Consider the following 20626-nt stretch of genomic DNA (forward strand, 5'->3'; position numbering starts at 1 on the left):
CATTAGAGGTCATTAGAGGTCATTAAAATTCAATTTGATTTTATTTTAGGAATTTCGATCACTAATTAGGCGTGCACCCAAAAAATTGGAAGATTTGAACCAAAAATGAAGGCAGGGCCCCCCCCCCCCTACATCAAATGTGCCAACTCCACCATCCCCTTTTTGGGAACATTGAAAAAAAATTAGTTTTTTGACTTTGGTGTAAACCAATTCAACTTTTAGTAACGGAAACTTGAAGTCTCTCTTAAAATAAGTATTATTTTTGATCTAATCGTAAACGCACACCAAAATTTTATTTAGATAAGCACCTCAAATGTTGGGCATCTTGTTATATGTTAAAATTAGATATATATTATTAGTTTAAGACCTACTTCAGATTGAAGACGATTGTAGTTCTGCTGACGAAGGTCGGAAAGTATATTATAACGATCTTACTGTATGTCTCAAAGGCAATATTGTGATCTATTGTAAGCGTTAAAATATTTGAATAAGTCGTGAAGAAAAAACTTTCTCATACTTTTTAAAATTGTCAAACAGCTAAAAGGACTCAAAACCTGATTAAAATCCGAGTTATTATTTGTGCTAATATCAATCTTAGCCTAAACAAAGTCACAAATGATTGTAGTCCTTTTCTTTGTAGTTTTTGTTAGTGATCGTAGGTTAAGTGTAATATTAAAATATTAAATTATTGTTTTATATTGAATTTACATGATAAACTTGCACAAAGAATATTTTCTCAAACTTATTAGTTTCAGATTCCCTTAAAAATGGCGCCGTTAAGTACGACGACCATATCAGGTCTCTTGAAGGCTGGGAAGTTTAAAGAAATGTGTGAATCTGTGGAAACTTTCTTCAACGATAATCCCGACGACAATGGATCTGCAGTGAAGGTCGTGAAGACTGTAGCATGGTTTGTTTACGAGAACAGCGTAGATGATAAATGGCGAAAAAGAGTTGTTGAAACTGTGATTTTATCAGTTGAAATATTGTGCAAAATAGAGAAATCTAATTCAGGAATTCTAACAAATGCTTGAGCTCTCATTTTTTATAATTGATATTTACGAGTATATTTTTCTCCTAAATAGTATTTTCTCTTCGATAGGATTTATGATTTATGTTGAATTTTCCCAAATGAAAAATAGAAATATATCATCAAAATCAGAAATCAACGCCATTTTATGAAAAGTTAATTGAAATTCAGGATTTTAAGAGTTCTCAAGTTTTCAGTCCTCTGATACTTTTATGTGTTTTTATGCTTTTTTTCAAACTCATAATGCATTGTAAAAGTATAAACAGTAAAATCATTTCTTACAGACATTATTCTGATATAGTAACAATCCAAGCAAAAATTGAGATCTTTCTAACAATATCTAGTTAACAAGTATTATTGGGTTTATTTGGACAACCTAATTTCAGAGTTTTTATTGTTCACGCCACAAGTCTTACTTTTTTACTCTTTAAATATTGATTCTCCCTTTTCTTCGGAATAACTTTTGCTAGCAAAAAAATTGTTCCAATGCATTTATTTAATTTCTTCAGTGTTTAAAGATGTTCTCCGATCTCTGTACTACATTGTCTCAAGGATATTATTCTTGTATTGCTTTTTATTCAGTTTTAGAAATATGAATTTTTTCTCATCTTATTTTAACTGTGTCTCTTCATTTTGGTGTAGTTTTTACTACACATTTAGCGTTTTTTTTTATTCTACAAAGAACATTTTCCAATTAAATTATAATTTGTACAGCAACCAAAAACATGTGAATTTTTCACAAAAGTAAAATAATTGAGAACTCGTGTATTTAAAGGTGTCCCTTTCCTCACGCAGTAACATCTCGTGATGCAAGAAAAACCATTGATTGATCGCTAATACTTAAAGAATAAAAATTCAGACTAGAGAAGGTAGATAAAGATCCATTTCTTCTTTCGGATCTCCTTCCATCAATTCTCAGGTATTTTTTTCTGTTACTCAGTGAATCATTTTCTCGTCTTTTTATCATTTTTACATTCTTTTATAATATAGTCTTAAGTTAAAGAAAACCTCTGTTAGTTTTAATTTCCCTACTTTCCTGTGTCGCCATTTTTGTTTTTAAAGCGGCCATTTCAACTGAAATTACATGTTAAACTGTAAAATTGTTTTTAAGAAAAAATCCCCTGAATCATTACATTTTTTATCAGTAATTTTAATTTTTATTATTTTTTATTGTTTTAGAAACTATAATCAGAGGCATATCTAAATATATATAGGAATTAATTGGGAGAAGGGGGGCATTTATATAGACTATTCATGTTCAATGTTCACCCTAAACCGTTTAATATGTTCCCAATATTCCAAAACACTAGAAAATTTGAAACCCCGATTTTGAATATGTTTAAAACAAGTTACATGTCATAAATACAATACATTGACAATTTGAAATTAACCACAGTCGTCTTATCGTATTTTTTCTATTTGCGTCAGGACTGAAACATATTACATCTTTTTGATTTTTACTTTTTTCCTCAATTTTTAGGGAGGAGCATATTGTTTGACCAGTAAATCTCACCATTGTCCGAAAAAACCCAAATCAGCCCTCCTGATAATCATAATATATAGTACTAAGCTTTTAGGGCGGATCATGCCAATCTTTTATTTCAATCGTGAACATGTTCTTTTTGTATACATTGTAAAACAAAAACAACACAATTTTTGCTGATTTTATAAAATAAAATTTCATGGATTTTAAAATTTTTAAAAGTGAAATTTTGTTAAAAGCAAAGTTTTGAAAATTTGATCGTCCATAAACTTTCTCTAGGGTCACGCGAGGTCCCACAAAAAAAATTGGGCCCAATCAGTGCAGTTGTTTTGGCGTTTATTGGATACAAACGTACATACATATATATATATATATATATATAAACCAACAAAGAAAACGATTGAATAAGGTTTGATTTAAATTTAGGTTGTGTGAGGTGGCGCCAGACAAAACTGGACTCTTTTCCGTTACGTACAATCTTTACGTTACTCTTTGGAACTTCGTCATCAACTTAGAACCAAGGTTTTAAAAAAAGTTTATTTTGAATTCTCATTTTGAACTGCAATATGAATAATATAAAAATGTAATATAAAACAATGAGAGTGATTCATTTATTACTGTACGAATTTATTTTAATTTATATTTTGTTTTTCAGCTTAAAAACCGAAGCTGAGATTGTTGCTTGCATTCAGATACAGAATTCTGCTCTGCTTTTCCAGGTTAGTTTGTTCACTTGTTCCAGAGGGTGCTCAGGGGGGATTGGTGATGTTTGGGAAATTCCGGAATATTTCGAGGACAATCCCACCTTGGAAAGTAAAAAAGGGGCACAAATTAATAAAAAATTAGTTCAATCATTTTAGGTTTAATGCATAAAAATGATCAAAAGGCTAACAAAATTTTAGGTGAACAGATTCTTTAATTATTCCTTTCGCTTAACCCCCCTGAAAAAATATATAGTCTTTATTTTGTTGTGCTGTTCTTAACAATTTATTTTAATTTGGATTATTTAATCAGATGTTTTTATTGTTTTTTTGTTCTCTTTGTTTGGGGGTAAACCTGGGGAATTAACCTATTTCCTGTTTCTATAAAATCATTTGCTTACTACTACTTAAAAGCAATATTTAGATAATAAAAAAATTTAAAGAATTTATATTGAAAGAATACAAAGAATTTGTCACAAAAAATTTCTCTGTTAAGTTGATGGAACCAAGTAATGAGAAGTTTTCCTTCCCTAAGCTGATCAATAAAATGAAAACTATTACAACTAAGTTGGCAAGCAAGATACAAGAAACCTCACCTCTTCATCTCCTCGCAGATAATCTAATACAACATCTGCTCAACCCGAACCTCAAACAGTGTGATCAAACCCTGTACTTTGAACTATGGACCTTTTCATTGGAATTTTGTTTTAAAACAAATAATTTTGAAAAAATTAAAGATTTGATGTTAGCACGTCATCCTAGTAATGAAGGACAGTATCCTGAGGAAGAAATTAATTTTCTAAAAGATTTAAAATCCTTAGCTAATGTTTTGCCGGAGGATTTCAACCTGAAGACAAATACTGATTTCTGTGAATCTAGTTTATCAGATAGCTATCTTCTTATAGTGATCAATATATTTATGCAGTTTTACAACGAAATAAGTGAGAAGTTAGTGAAGTTGAAAACTATAAACCCAGGGATGTTTGACTTGGTGGAGACAGGACTAGTAGGACTATGCTCCTCCTGTTCTACTCCTGAATCCATTATATCAAGTTGTAAACTCCTCTCCGTCCTGGAGAGTTTAGAGATCATCAACGGTCCGGACACCTTGGAGAGCAGAGTTCAGAATATCAGGTTGGAATCTTAAAGGGACTGTAAGCATAATTTCAATTTCAAAAGACAAAAAAGTTGACAATGCCTGGTATATAACGATACCCTTGAAACCTTATTCTGACCAAAAACGTCGTTTTTGATTCTAATAATTTTTCCATAGCTTCTTGTAAGCGAGAAATGTGCTTAAGTCGGAAACCAAAAGTGAAAATGATCAGTTTAAATGAAAACAGGGAGCTCTAATTTTTACTTGATTAGACAAAGCTATTAAGGGTACCGTTGTAAATCGGGCATTACCATCTTTGCATGGAAGGTCACTTCAAAAGACGCCTGAAATTCCTTGTCGATATTTTTTTTATTTTAGTTTTAAACATTCTTGTGAGGATTTCGTATTTTTAAAAATTGAAAAGCCTAACACAATCTTCTTTCTAACTGAATAACACTTTCCACATTTAAGTAATAGTCCAAGAAGTGTTTTTTCCATTATTACTGAAAATAAAAAGAATCAAATTAAGAATAAATTCTACGAACTAAAAAAGCAACAATTTTTCTTGTAACATTTCTATTTCAAGATATCAAAAATAAACCAATGTTAGTTATTTTTTTTATTGTTAGGAACCTGTTCGATGTTCATGAAGAGTTAGTAAGGAGAGCTGAACAGCACAATGTTGATGAATCTTCAAGAAAATCTATTGTCTCTAAACTAGCTGCTAATACTTATAGTTTTGGTAAGCTTCCTTTTGATTATTTGTGTGTTTGACAAGTATAATAGTTCAGAATAGATTTTTATTTAGCAGAACTAACCATAATAATAATAATAATAATAATAATAATAACATGTAATTGACGACCTAAAATATTTAATGCGAATAATTTTTTGGAAATTTTAACTTTTATTGCCGTGATTTAACGTACACCTATACTTGAAACGACTATACCCTTTATGATTCAGTCAGATTAGGAATCCTTCTATAGAATTTAAGTATGATCTTCAATTTACTTAGTGTAACTGGTGTCAATTTTTTATTCAATAGAGCGTTTTTTCAGTAAACGATCATTTTTTTAAAACATTTTTTTTTTCGAAAATGAAAGTTTTATTTTAAAATAAAGGTTTTATTTAAAAATTTCTAAAGGGAATAATGTATGACCTAGTAATACAAACTACTGACAATAATTTGTAAATTAATCAAATGAAATAGAAACCATGATTTTGATTTCAAGGTTCTCAGTTGTATCAGTGCAAGATGTTCCCTGAAGCTGAAGAGTTCTTATTAAGAAGCTGTAGTGCTTCCACAAAACTACTAAAATTAGAACCATCTTCTTTCCTTAGTCAGTATAGGACTAGGTAATCGTCAAGGTTAAAATGCAAGGAAAGTTATTTCAGAGGTATACGCAACTTTTGCACTGCAGTGTAATGTCTCTGGGCGGTAATGTAAACACAAGACGGATGTCACAGCCTGACATGTGATCCATCCTTCACATAAAAAATCAATGAAATAATCTGGTCATAGGAAACTATTATGTGAAATATCAAAATTTTCAAAATACAAAGCTTTTATCATCCTCGGATATTAAACGAACACTGATGCATCTATTCTTGTTTACAAATACCGCCCAGAAAGAACTGGTTTCAATATGTACGCAGAGTATACGCAACTGCAATTAACTTTCCTTGCATTATAACCTTGGTAATCGTTAACATTCAACATAACACATGTTAAGAAATATTTGACAGAAAAGAACAATCATTGATTTGAAATTCTTTAAGACTGGTCTGCTTATTTCCGTTTCCCTAAACTTAAAGGGACCGTACGCGTGATTTCAAGTGATCCTCCATGCTTGATTTACAACCATACCCTTGAAACCATTATCTGATCAATATGTTATATTGTTCGGGTATCGCTTTGATTCCATTTTTGGTAATAAGAAGCCATTCTTAAAATGGATATTTTTTACTTTCTATGCTCGACATTTTTCACATGATCATCGTAACTGTTCATGATTTGGAAGAAACTGTCGTTTTTTTTATTTTGAAAACCTTCCTAATTCCTTTGTTTTCCTGTAGTAGAAATGTGCATTGAGCAAGTCACTTTTGTAAAGAAACTACAGTTGAAAATATTCAGTCTTTTAGTTTTAAACACTGATATCTATATCATACTTAAGATGACGAAGCTTTGTTGGTCCCGTTGTGAATAGTGCATGGAGGGTCACTTGAAATTATGCTAACAGTCCCTTTAATTATTATTTATTTAATTCTTTAAGTGTTAATTAGCTTTAGAACGGTACTATAAACCGCCCTAAAAAGATTCAGAAAACTCCCATGTCTGAACTTTTGCACAGGACGTTCGACCGATTGAATTGTTAGTTAGAGTTTCTATTTTACAGTTTCTGATAAATTCCTATTTTTAAACATTTTCTTAAAGTTTATATAGTATATACAAATATGTTTATATTTTCGATTGTTCCTCCCATTTTTTTTGCAAGCATTCTTTTAATAACATCAGTTACAATTTTGTTAATATTATTTTCCCTGCTTTGCGACAGGATTAAATATCTGTTATTAGATGGAAAACCTTAGCTGATGTTCAGAACAGACTTCTTAAGAAGAAGGTAAGAGTTAATTTTCGAAAACATAAAAAAATATTTTAACAAATACTTTATGGTTATCTCTTGGTGTGTTGGTTTGTTGGACATCAGGATTAAAAAATATCCCACTAAAAATATTTTTTTTTTTGAAAGTTTGAAAATTCCTCCAGTAAAATACGTAAATCTACGACATATGTACACTGTACGGATGTCGGATAATGCCATACTCGCAGATGATCAACAAAACAAAGCCAATATTAATGGAAGATGAAGCCAACCGACAAATAATATTGCATCTTTTCCTGCTTTATTTTAGAACTCTGTTGTTTTTTGTGAATCCCCCATGGCATGGCAAGTAATTCCAAGAAAGAATAGTTACCCGAAATGATAATAATGATGATAATGTTAATACCAAGTTTGCATCCTGTAAACTAGAAATATAACTAACTATAACTAAATATAACTAACTATAACTAACTATTTTACCCAATTCTAGGATTATCTAGTGAGTCTAGCTGTTAGCCTAGTTTTCCTAGTTTCTACAGATACAGCATCAGATCAAATACAGATTCTACTTTGTCAGGTAAACATTATATTTTTCTCATCTTAATATTTCTTTGGGCTGTAAACCTATAAGGCTTTAAACCTTTGAACCTTCGAACCTTTAAACCCATAAACCTTTAACCTTTAAACACTCAAACATTTAAACATTTGAACATTTTAAACATTTTAAACATTTTAAACATTTTAAACATTTTAAACATTTTAAACATTTTAAACATTTTAAACATTTTAAACATTTTAAACATTTTAAACATTTAAACTTGAGTATAGACCTTCGATCTTAAACCCGTAAACCTTGATATTTCAACCTCCAAAGGTTTTACTTTTTCCTCTGTCTCTAAACCCTGTTAAAAAACTTGCATTTTGAGGAAAGGTGTCTCATGTTAAATATGCAAATATGGCAATGCCCTATTCACAACGTTATCCTTAAAAGCTTAGTCTGATCAAGTATGAATTATATATCAATGTAATAATATTTTAAAAGCTTATTATTTTTAATTGTGGTTTTTCTACCAAGGTGACTTACGCATTTCTACCGCATTGTTATCATCTAGCAATTATTAGAATATAATCCTTTAAACCTGGAAAAACGACATTATCTTCCACCTTATTGATCGGATAATTGTTTCATGGGTACCTTTGTGAATCAGGCATTGTCATCTTTACATGGAGGGTCACTTAAAACTACGCTTACAATCCCTATAAACGGTAATATTATTCAGTATATTCGTGGTTGGAACCTTGGAAGAGTTGAATGGATTAAAGAAGACCCGGAAAATACTGAAGCTAAGGATTCAAATATCATAGATCTAATCAGGGAAACATTCAAATTAGTCATTATTTTACATCCTAACTTAATTAGATTCAATTTAAGATTATTATACAATAAAATCACAAATATCATAGATCTAATCAGGGAAACATTCAAATTAGTCATTATTTTACATCCTAGCTTAATTAGATTAAATTTAAGATTATTATACAATAAAATCACAAATATCATAGATCTAATCAGGGTAACATTCAAATTAGTCATTATTTTACATCCTAGCTTAATTAGATTCAATTTAAGATTATACAATAAAATCACAATTATCATAGATCTAATCAGGGAAACATTCAAATTAGTCATTATTTTACATCCTAGCTTAATTAGATTCAATTAAAGATTATTATACAATAAAATCATTTTCAACTTGATATTTGTGGCTTAAAAAATAATAATGAATGTTTGAGAGTAGGAGTAGTATGATAGGAGATACAGTATCTAATCAGATACTGGTCAGATTACTCATCTGGGAGATACTTTGCTATAGACAACTCTTCCCAGAGGGCCCTGATCTTAGGAATATATTTAAATATTTATTGTTTGGATAAAACAAGTTCTTTTTGCGATGTTATGTATTTTCAGTTGCATCCCTATTTTTATAAGAATATTTACGTTAAACTAAGAGAAAAATTTGCCTTTTAAGCTTGCGCTAGTAGTTTAGTATACTTTACACTCAGTGTACACTGTACGTTACATAGTACATAACGGTTCTGGAAACCAAAAGGAACTGTAAGCGTAATTTCCAGTGACCCTTCATGGAAAGATGGTTTTACCCGATTTACAACGGTTCCCTTGAAACCTTAATATGCAAAAATGTGGAAGATACCGTCGTTTTTCTGTTTCTGTTTCTCCATTGCCTCTTATAAACATGAAATGCTTAAGACACTTTCGAAGAGAAACCACAAATGAAAATTAACAGTACAAAAATACTGATTTCTAATACATACTTAATCGGCCAAAACTTTCAAAACTTTCGTTGTAAATCGGGCATTGTCATCTTCGGAAGGCTTCTTAAAATTACGCTTACAGTCTCTTTAAAATGCAACAATTTGTCTATCCCAACTGAAATGAACCAAATATTATTGTCTTAATATTTTTGTGTCTAATTTGAACTAATTTGAAATGAAATCTGAAAAATCTGCCCAATATAGATTTATGAATGAATTTACTGTTTCGAGTAATGTCTTGTCCGTTTTTAATACTTGTGGATAAGTTGACCTGCTGAAATGGCCGCTTTTTTAAAGATAGATAATTGGATAAATATTTAAGTAATAAATGACCAGGGAGCTGACAGTTGGGAGTTTGAATGTCATCCTAGAACTAGATCAAACTAGTTTAAACACAGTTCTAGTCTTTTTAGAGCAAACCTGGATTTTCTGCTTCCATAACAACTTTGAGGTCAGTCAAACAATTTATTATCACTATTTTTTTTTTAAATCTTAAACACTTTTTGTTGTGAAATAGCTTTGCATTAATTCAATACATTTAGTAAAGGTAAAGGTGGTTCTCAAATGGACTGTGAGAGTAATTTCCTTGCAAATATCGCAATGTCCGATTCACAACGGTAAAATTGAAACTTTGTGAAGCTAATGTCGTTTTCTAGGTTTTAAAGTGATTACTAATGATAATCCCTTGATGTTTTCCTGCAGTAGAAATGCGCAAGTCACTTTTGAAGAGAAACCACAATTGAAAATATTCACTTTTCAAAATTGATATCTTATTCATGCTGTGAATCGGACATTGCCATCTTTGAATTGTGGGTTACTTGAAATTACACTTACAGTGCATATAAGAGATTTAAAGAAGTTGTAACGAGGTTTCTTAATTTCATCAAATTTCTGTCAGATAACTTGCATATTCGTTTAATCATGTATTTTACTTAGGATCTTGAAACTGGAATTAAGCTTTGTGAGAAAGCTAAGAATATGCTGACCGGCAAGAAGGGAATAGGTACTGTATAGTGATAATAAATGTGATTGTTGATCAGATGACAATTGGAGTCATGGTAACAAGCTTTGATTAACTTAGTACAGTAGCGGAACCTAATATGCTTCTTTACTTTTTAATGAACTGTCGACGGTATTTCAAGTCATTTAAATTATTAAGTCTTATTTTCTCGCTGAAAATTCAGATCTCTATATCGTTTTTAATTAGTTCATTTGAACATAATTAATTTGCGATTTTGTTCATTTGAACTAATGTTCAAATGGACTAAATAAAGTTGACTTATGTACAATTGTCCGTTAGTTCAATTTGCTGTTAGTCCAATCGATCTAGCATCAATATTTTATTTTATATGAAAGTTCGAATTTCAGTGTCTATTTTCAGTGACACCCAGGAAATAAATAATATTATTCTTAAACACTTAAAACTTGTAAACAAAGTTTTAACAATTACAAGTGTTTCTGCTGATCATATCAACATTTAAAATTTTTTACAGGGTTACCTATAAAGGATGATACCTCAGAGACGACTGTACGGAATTTATACTGTTTGTTTCCTGACATTAATGATTCCCTGCAATTGTAAACTTGCTTCTTCTCCAACTCATTAAATAAGACATAAAAAGAATATATTTAAGGCAGACAATTTAATTATGAATTCAACAAAATGATTATTTTATTTTAGGTGTTCTGTACCTCAGTATAACCCAATATCTACGGTTCCTATGTGAACACAAGGTTCTACAAATACAGATTTCTTGTGAGATGAATGTAAGTTTTTACGGCATTGAGGTCACACCAAAGCAGGCCCGTAACTTAAAGTTTTTTAGGGGGGGGGGCGTAACGGCCCTGAACAGTTAAGGGAAAGGTAGACAGGTTGACACATGACATGTTGTTATATTTTTATGAGGAAAAGTTGAGAATCAAGATGGGCCATAGACCTTGGATAATGGACGGGTTCTCGTACAACGCTACAAGTCTTAGCATTGTCCAGTGTCCAATAAAAGGTTCTTAAAACTCAAATTAATATTTCCATTTATTAGGAGGAGGAGAAGAGGAAGTTTGAGGCGGCTGAGAAGCTAGAGAATATAGATACATTAGGTATGGAGGAATCTACTGAGGATGCTAGAGCAACATATGTAGGACTTGAGATACAAGTTCAGGAAAAACTTGTCATGCTCTTGGAGGAGGCAGGACAGCTTTTCATGCAATATGATTATTCGGACATAGGTAAATAACTCAGGAAAATTCTTTTAGAAGATCTTCTTATTTGCATACAATTTAGCTACAATAATCGGCGTTTATATCAATACTATGAAGATGAATTTTCTATTTAAGTTTTGATTTCTAGCAAGCTTTTTTTAAATAACAAATTCATAGGCAAACAAAGAGAATCTGTTAATTGACAGATTGTCACCGTTTCCATGTTTATGTGCATCCAAGCTGTTTGAAAGCTTGGTAGAACTTAAACATTGAAATCGAAAGTCGCCTTCATTGTATTGATATAAACGTCGACGGCTGTTGTACAAAACTCTCACACCCCAACCACATCCAAAATCAAAGATATTAACGTTTTATGATTGGCTCATCATTTAATTATACTTCCCATCAGAAATTAGCTGATATTTGAGAGGTAATTGCAATTGATAATCTTCAAATTGCTTAACAACAGCCATAACAATTGTGACAACTAGCTGTTATTGGTTCATGGTAATTGCTGGCCCAATTATTATGATCTATAGCAATTGTTAGCGTTTCAACCTGCTGATGTTTAGGTTATTGGTATACATTGAAGAACCTGCTTGACCTGCAGCTAGCTGTAGCATCTCAACTTGAATTATTTAACAGAAATTCTTTCAAGTAAGTGTCGTTAGAATTTTAATATCGTTGAATTCACCAAATGTTTATCTTTAATATTATTAAAATGTGTTTAATTTACGCATGTCTGAAGTGGGGTTATTATTATTATCCTAATATCAAGAAATGTTTTATAGTTTATTTAATATAAATTATAAATTGTAAAATATGTTATATAGATATTGATATATTATATATTTTGTTTTATTAGACTGCTGGAGCATATTCAAGCTTTGGCTGAAAGATTTGATGAGACAGAATATATTATTCTGGCAGGAACAAGACTCATCCAATACAATCCTAGACAACACTTGGTTCATCTAGACAAGGTTAATTATATACTTCAAATCCTAGACAACACTTGGTTCATCTAGACAAGGTTAATTATATACTTCAAATCCTAGACAACACTTGGTTCATCTAGACAAGGTTAATTATATAGTTCAAATCCAATACAATCCTAGACAACACTTGGTTCATCTAGACAAGGTTAATTATATACTTCAAATCCAATACAATCCTAGACAACACTTGGTTCATCTAGACAAGGTTAATTATATACTTCAAATCCTAGACAACACTTGGTTCATCTAGACATGGTTAATTAATCCTAGACAACACTTGGTTCATCTAGACAAGGTTAATTATATACTTCAAATCGGACTCCTTCGATATGTTAGGGGTTTACAAAAAGACCAAATTCCACCTAAATTTTTAATTATCACGCTTCACTCTCGAATTTTCCGCCCTCAATCTCAAATTATCCCACCTCAATTTCTAATTATCCCATCTTAATTTCAAATTATCTCCGCTCAATATAAAATTATCCCACCCAAATCTCAAATTATCCGATTATTTAAAATCCGATGATCCGATGATAACGATGGACCAGGTATTTGAGTTATCTAATTAACAAATGTGATTGTTTAGATTTGTGAATTGAGTAAGAGTATTGAGGACCAAAGATCTAACACATCTCTTATTTATGATATTTCTCTCACTCTAGCGGAATCATTTCTAAATACTAACCGGTAGGATTAAACGTTTCACCACCTACATTTTTAAATCTTTAAAATTCACCCCATCATTAGATAATTAAAAGAATAATTATTTAATCTGTATTATTTAAAAATGTGGAAATTTTCTTCATAAAGAAGCCGGACGAAATTATCAGGAACTGGAGAGTACTTGGAACTCCTAACCACTCCTGGAGTCTTAGAACATCCAAACAACTTGTGATTTGAATGATTTGATTTAGTTTTTTTTAATTTGACGATAAGACTTGTTTACCCCTTTGTTATAATTTATACTATCCATGGTTTATTGTTGCTGTTTCCCTTTTCTATTTTATATTTTTATAGCTAGGGTTAATTTTGTTTACTCTAGGTACCCTGAATGTGAGTCTATATTAGACTCAATACTGGAGAACTCCTATATTCGGCAGAACTCCCTCAAACCAAACCTGATCAGGAAACAAGATTTAAATAACAAGTTTGCCAAACAATATCTCAAGAAAATCATTAGTCCTTACAAAGTTAGTAAAACTGTGAATATTACTTTTTCATCATTAAAAAAAAAAAAAAAAAATCGGGAATTGAACCAAAAAGGTTAATAGAAAAATTAACCTTGTTTCTACCTGTACAGTGCTGAGGCTAGATACCTGGGAAGTAGATTAAGATATATGAGTGGAACTCCGTGTAAACTGTTAGATAATGATACAATCAATTATTTATCTTTATCACACCTGGGCCCGGTAGAACTTGCCGTAGAAGCTTTCAAACTAACAATATTGTGTTGGAAATATCTCCTAGACGATCTGGGGTAAGAAAATAGGAAATTTAAATTCAACTCATTTAATTTTATCAAAATCGATTAAAACTCGAAAAAGTGGTTGAAATCTACCGGGATACTTTTATCATGACTTTACAAATCAGATATTAATGCATTATTTTGTCAAAATATATTTCATTTGTTCTAAAATAACAAAGAAAAATTAAGAAAACAGTAAAAATGTCATGAAAGCAAAACTTCATAGAAACACTTTCCCTTTTTTAATTTCAAGATTCATACATGAAGTTATTTTTGTACTTTTGAACTTATATCAACGGAAAAAATACCGAGTAAATCAAAAATCTTTAATTTAGTGATAATTTGACACCAATGATTAAAAGACAAAAAATCTAAACTTGAAAAAAATGACAATCGGCAAAGAATCTCTCTTAAAATAAATGATATTTCTCTTCCTTTAATATTGTTTTTAGGGTTCACTCCCGGCAGGAGTCTAGTCTGCTGTGGTTGGAACCTAAGATCTTAACACTCTTGTTTAAGATTATAAAACTTCTGATTACTCTCTACAAGGTTATATCAACCCCTAGGTGTGTAATACTTTAAAGTCCCCATGGAACTATAATAAAATCAAAAACAATCCGCATCTTAACGTTTGTTAATCTTTATTAATTGATACGCTAGGGAGATGAGAGGAATCATAAAGGAAGGATTGATATTTGCTCAATCCCGTTGTCTACCTCTACAATCAGCTGTCTTTCTAGTAGGTAATTAAACCAGAGCTGAAAACTTTCGAATTGCGGATATCGACATCAATCTGCAGATTGATTTAATCTTACTTTGATATCCAAGTTTAGTGTCTGAAATGCAAGTAATCGGGTGCCGAAACCGAACACCTTTAGAAGCAGAGAATTTTTGAAATTTTGCGCTTAATCAATAAAACAACTCTCACTGGTCGGAATCCAGCTTTGGGATATACAAAAGAGAGGATGGAGGCAAAAATCAAAAATGTCCACATTGGATATAGAGAATTAGCAATCGGGATTAAGGGTATCCAATACTAGAGTTATCAGCTCAAAGATCAGAAGATTACATTTTTTACTGTTATTATTATAACCTTTATTTCTTCATTTATCTTAGAGAAGAGACCTATTTAATATTCAATATTTCTTCATATATTCTAGAGTAGAGACCTATTTAATATTCAATATTTTAGAACTTGCAAAAGTTATGTTGTTGTGTGATGAGTATGGGGATGCATTTACTCAGCTCCAGGGAGTTAAAGGAGTACTAGAGGGTGTTCTACACCAAGGAGAGAAGGGGAAGGTGTACAGGTTGGATATGGATGAGGAGATTGTAAAGGTTCCAGGAGATACAACTAGTAGAGCAGCTTCTCCTCTTCTCTTTAGAAATACAATCCTTCCACCAGATTATCTCGGTATGTTACCAGCAGGGACGAATATTTCTCTGGACTGATCTCCTCTTCTTATTTTTAAAAAGAAGGGGGATGGGGATTGTTATATGTAAACTTGCTCATCTTGTAACATTTATTCGTCTGAAGATTCATATACGACGAAAACATGTTCAAATCTTGTGTTAGATGCATATTGCATACTTAAAATAAAATATAAACATTTATTTATTTTCATAAGCCTGCACTGGTTTTCTCTGTTTGCTTGACACATTTTTACTTTGAAATTTTATTTGAAACCGACACCCCCTCCACAAAATCTATTTTTATTAACAGTTTTTATCAATATTTTCATTTTCCATTTTGTTAATTTAATCTTGATTTATTTCTAGAAGATTCCTCTGAATGCTGCTGCTCGCAATGTTCTTGTCCAATCCTTCATCTTCTTGTTCTTGACTACTTTAGCTCTCAGGTAGCATTTATTTATTTAATTTAGTACGACATGGATATACAGAATGGCTATTTAACCTGAGCCACTCTTATTAAATAATGTGATCGCATATATCAAAGCCGCGGCGCGTTCCAGATATACTTAGACTGCAATACTTGAGCCATTCGTTATTCAACAAATAAAAACATTGGAATATCTTGTTTATTTTTCGAGGACCCTTTTGAGTACGTGTATCATTCATTGAAGTTCGTATGAATAAGGGCCGGGTCTAGATAAATTCTTTCTCTGAAATGGAGGGAGTATTATTTAAGGTCAAAATATTGTTAGTTTATTAGAAGATACTAGCTTGGGAACCCATCTTTGCATTGAAACATAAATTTTCCCTGTAAAAGTCAAACCAGTCGATTTCGAATTAATAATCGGCGGCCCGAATCAAAATTTGAGGCAAATCGGTCAAAGGGTTCCTGAGTTATGACAAACAGACAAACAAACAGAGATTACTACTTCATTCTAACGAGAAATTGTTTAGGCACGTGCGCTAATCTTGTCCGGCGAGCTAAGAGCTGGTAAATCTGTGTTTAGGACGTTGCATGAAATTATACCCAAGGTAGAATAAATCTGAACAAAAACTTGCGTACTTTTTTCTTGTAAATTGAATTAGTATATTTTCATTTTTCAAAACTTTTAGGTCTCTATTGATCTTTTTCAGTTGTATTGTTAACATAATAAAAAGTTTTTAGAAAATAAAGAAATGCTTATTAGCTGTATCTGGATATTTTTTTTTGTCATCGTGGTTTAAGATTCGAATTCACATTGAAACTGAATGGGCTTTAAAAGCACTTTCGAAATATTTAGATCAAGATTTTAGCTTAGAACTAATTCAGAGTTTCTTTAAGTTACGAAAGAAGGTCCAACTATCATCTGTGAACTCTGGTTTAGATGTGGAGACAGCCTTGAGAATATTTAAAGAACATCATTTAGGTATCATTTTAAGGTTCCTATTTTTATTTAAGAATTATTTCTTTGAGAAAAGTATTTCATGCTGAGACGTGCTTGAAAGACCCTTTTAAAAAAATGTTGCTATACCATTTTACATTTGTTTCCCTCAAAGATTTAAAAGTCATTTTTGTTTGATTTTAGTTTTGTTATTAAAAAATTATTAATATCCCCATAGATCCCGAGTTGACAATAATAGTCCGTCCGACCTTGCCAGGTTTTATATCTAGCGTAAGGCGAAAGAACGGCTTTATTTAAACCGATTTTTGAGAGAAAAATTTCGTAGATTTTTCACTTGCCGAATGTACTTACTCCTGAGGGCTTAACCTAATCACCTGAAACATAACCTGAACCAATGTTCTTTTAGTATGGTATTGGTAGCTTTGAGAATGCTAGACATTTGCAAGGATTCTGTTTAGTTTTTACAATTTATTGCATTTTGAGTGTTGTATTATTTTCATTTCTTGTATGTGGGGTGGGGGTGTAGTTCCGTAGATTGGCATTGGCATTGGCATTGACCAACTTAGTGGTCTTTTTTTTGAACAGCGGGAGAGCGTAGGCATACGGGAACTAAGTAATCAGTTGGAATAATAATGATGACCTCGGGAGAGAGAGTTAACACCGAGTTACACGGATTGAAAAAGTAACACTGCATGCATTGCTGTACACCACCTGTATCATCGTCTTCAATATATTTAAACATCTTCCAACGAATAGATAGACACTTAAATACGGAGCCCCCACTCCACAACCCACATTTTTGACTAGCCGACAACTATGACCCCGATCTCCCTCCGGGAAACCCTATTGACATTGCCTTCGATCTCAGACTCCAGGTCGAGAAGAAGATACAGTAGGAAGGGCTACAACAATATTGAAATTTATTAATCCTCTGATTTGAATTGATATTTAGAATGTCTGATCCTTGAGGCTAATGTATTAGCATTCTGTGATGAACTTGAGGATGCACAATCTGTTCTTGAATCAATTCAACTACCTGGAGACAAACCAGTTCTACAGACAGAACATAATCATATAGGGACACACAATTCACAGCCATGCTTCATTTATCTTTCTTTTTATTAAATAAACAATCAACCAGTGCTTAGTATCCGGATCCGTTAGATACGTAACATTTTGACTTGGCAAAAGTATATTGCTGCACGGATCTGGATCCAAATATAAACCAAAACCTGCTAAAAATCACTTTTTGCTCTCTAAACACAAATATTAACTGTTAAAAAAAAATTTCTTTATAAGTAAACTACAGGTTGAATGTTTGTTCACAATTACAACAATAATGCCAAGGTTTGTTCTACATGAAACAGGTTTTTTTTGTTGTGCCTTTTATTTTTATTTTTATTTTTATTTACTGTATTTTGAAGGGAGCTAAAGTCGAATTTAAGAATAAGGATTGAGTGCTATTATTATTATTATTATTATTATTATTATTATTATTATTATTATTATTATTATTATTATTATTATTATTATTATTATTGTGTAATGTGTCTGTATAGAAACAGTTAGTGTTTGTTCTCATCTAAACCGAGTCCATCCTTCTCTAGTTTTCAAGATTTTAGAGATAAAAGCATCTCTGCAAAGTGCTACACAGGAACATGATTTTTAATCTTCGTTTTGAATAAAATATTTAAACATTAACATTTTAAAATAAAAAATTATATTTTGTACAGACTTATTAAAGACTATTATTTTGAAAATATTTAATATTCAATCAAAATATTCAATTTCAGTTGATATATTTAAATTCTGAAGTTTAATTTCCCAAATTATTTAAGACTAGAATTAAACGTTAAGGTTTTTAAATGTTTAAGTTAAAATATGATGGTGTTCAGAGCGGAGATCTGGATAAATTGACTAACGCAACTAGTCTTCTCAGTATAACTAACAGGTCAAGTAAAATCTATATAATTAAGCTCTTCGCTCATATACATATATATGTTAGCTATAGCTTGCCAATCGGCTGAAATTCGAAGAAACCCATGGGTACCTTGGCGTGAAAGACTAAAAAATATTCGAAATTTCTAGAACTTTTCCAGATGTTTTTGAAATATTACGGGCAACGTTTGACACTTTAAGTGATTTTTTAGAATATATATTTTTATAGGAAGATTATGTCTTTGTGAACTTAATATGTGATAAGATCAGTTTTCCAGAGTGAACTCAACAGAAAAGTTTACGTGAAATTGTTCCATCTGATTTCATATTGTCATTGAATCCCTCTTGTAAAGAAAATATTGAAGATAAAGCTGAAATAATAACGATTAAATTAAAAACTGATATTTTCTAGGTTCAATAAGTTTGAAGGTTATCTAACCCCGACTGTTACCAAGACGTGTGCCAAATCATCAAGTAAGTAGAATCAATTATAGAATCAAAATAAACTTTAAACATAACAGTCAAGGACTCGTTGAATTTTTAGTTACTTAGAAGTTGAATGATTTGTCGGGTTATTGGTTCGATAGTTTTTTTATTTTGGTTTGATGCTGAAATTTCTGGTATTTTTAGAAGCTCCGAGAAAACGCGATCTCCCATCCTTGGGACCTCAGGGTACAGATGGACTTTCCAAGGTCAATTTTTTTATATCTGAGAAATTACTGAATACTGCATCAAAGACAGAGGCGCACTAAGCCCCCCCCCCCCCCCTACTAAATGCCTGAGTACGCCCCTGACCAAAGATACATAAACATTTGTTTTACCTTCAGTTAAATGACGACTTTGCGTCAATTTAATTTACATTAATTTATTTACTTTAAACTAATTTTTTTGGATTTTTTTGAAAAAAAAATAAATAATAATTTTTCCTCTGACTGCTAACAAAATCATGGCTTATTTTATTGTTTGTTAGAAGTAAAAACTTTTCTTTGTAGATTTTCTGGGTATATACAAAAATACTTAGTTTATATTTTTTTAACTGTTTTTTTTTTTTTTTAAATTTTCACACAATATAAAGTTTGCCTTGGTGAAAAATTTATTATTGTAGGATTTGGAAAAGCTGAACCTTTACTCTAGTCCTCATCCATCCAATTCTCCGGAGCTGAAACCCCGTCATTTGGGACAGTCAAGGCATAGACTAATGAAGATTGATGATTTGGTAGAATCGGAGGAGCTAAATGAAAAATCTCAGTGGAAACCTAAAATCGTAGTAACGGCGGATACACCGAACAAATTCTTCAAATCAAAGGGGTCCGTCGGGTCGGAACAAACACCATTAAAGTTAGCGAGTAAAGTTCCGAAAAGGGTGTCTAAGAAAGTGCTGTCTCCGACTGAAAACAAATCTGTAAGGAAATCTACGAAGAAGTCAACATACCAGATATACGAAGACACGGAGAATAGTGAATGCGAGCAGTTAAACACCAAAACTCCTGTGCGAAGTAGAGCTGTGCGCTCAACACGAAAGAAGAAGCTAGAAACCGAAAATAAACCAGAGAAGCTTGACGCCAGTACTTCTCGAACATCCAGAAGTGCGGCGAAACGTCTGTAATTTATTTTCTGATTGAGTACAATACAATATTTTTATTTTTAATTGTAATTAGATTATGATGAATTAATATTGAATTTTAGGTTGTTCTTTAAAATAAATTCCAGATTGAGAATGAAGCAGAATGGACATCCCTAAATTGTAAAGTAAACCATGAAATGTCATGTGTAGAACATGCCATAGAAAAATATACCCAGGGGTACAAAATATTTTCACGAATTATCCATAAAAATCTACTTTGCACAAATATCCCTATCATGGGGGGGAGGTGTTATGAAAAAAATAGTATTTAGGAAAATATATACCCCTGGTTATATTTCCCATTTAAGCAAAGATTAGTTTACCCTTAATCTTTAAAATAAAATGTAATTTTTAATA

The 20626-nt window shown here is 31.5% G+C and overlaps 2 protein-coding genes across 9 annotated transcripts in view; both read left to right on the forward strand.

Annotated features, from left to right (window-relative positions):
- The window catches only part of LOC111696632 (ileal sodium/bile acid cotransporter), a 10362-nt gene extending 9633 nt beyond the window's left edge, over positions 1-729 (forward strand). For 3 of the 5 annotated variants that reach the window (XR_002764121.1, XM_023466304.1, XM_023466302.1), the window contains exon 16: positions 187-729. The gene's annotated coding sequence lies outside the window, so the exon portion shown is untranslated. Of the gene's footprint in view, positions 1-159 lie in introns of all 5 variants that reach the window. The other 2 variants (XM_023466303.1, XM_023466305.1) reach the window with 2 other exon arrangements.
- A 24-nt stretch (positions 730-753) lies between these two features.
- LOC111696631 (uncharacterized) lies at positions 754-20293 on the forward strand. Of its 4 annotated transcripts, none has more exons than XM_023466297.1 (33): positions 754-1014; positions 1540-1582; positions 1890-1949; positions 2940-3035; positions 3169-3232; positions 3711-4348; positions 4940-5052; positions 5546-5669; positions 6889-6934; positions 7407-7493; positions 8197-8291; positions 8716-8820; positions 9587-9701; positions 10187-10253; positions 10932-11017; positions 11290-11476; positions 12022-12106; positions 12315-12432; positions 13034-13134; positions 13490-13573; positions 13748-13924; positions 14365-14478; positions 14573-14655; positions 15105-15326; positions 15692-15771; positions 16280-16357; positions 16647-16731; positions 17660-17785; positions 18267-18361; positions 18582-18658; positions 19058-19119; positions 19276-19337; positions 19751-20293. In XM_023466297.1, the coding sequence occupies exons 1-33, from the start codon at positions 768-770 to the stop codon at positions 20249-20251; spliced, it is 4323 nt and encodes a 1440-aa protein (XP_023322065.1). In that variant the 5' UTR covers positions 754-767; the 3' UTR covers positions 20252-20293. The 4 variants fall into 4 exon arrangements, with proteins under 4 accessions (XP_023322065.1, XP_023322067.1, XP_023322069.1 ...); XM_023466299.1 differs by having other exon boundaries at positions 18603-18658; XM_023466301.1 differs by having other exon boundaries at positions 18267-18356; positions 18598-18658.
- The last annotated feature ends 333 nt before the right edge of the window (positions 20294-20626 follow it).

This window comes from Eurytemora carolleeae, unplaced genomic scaffold (assembly GCF_000591075.1).
Source record: "Eurytemora carolleeae unplaced genomic scaffold, Eaff_2.0 scaffold99, whole genome shotgun sequence".
NCBI lineage: Eukaryota > Metazoa > Arthropoda > Copepoda > Calanoida > Temoridae > Eurytemora > Eurytemora carolleeae.

Coding starts and splice junctions, on each gene's coding strand:
- LOC111696631 (XM_023466297.1), top strand. CDS start 768: ATGGCGCCGTTAAGTACGACGACCATATCAGGTCTCTTGAAGGCTGGG. Junction 1,583..1,889: donor CTGTACTACATTGTCTCAAG/GATATTATTCTT, acceptor ATAAAAATTCAG/ACTAGAGAAGGTAGATAAAG. Junction 16,732..17,659: donor ATTTAAAGAACATCATTTAG/GTATCATTTTAA, acceptor ATTGATATTTAG/AATGTCTGATCCTTGAGGCT.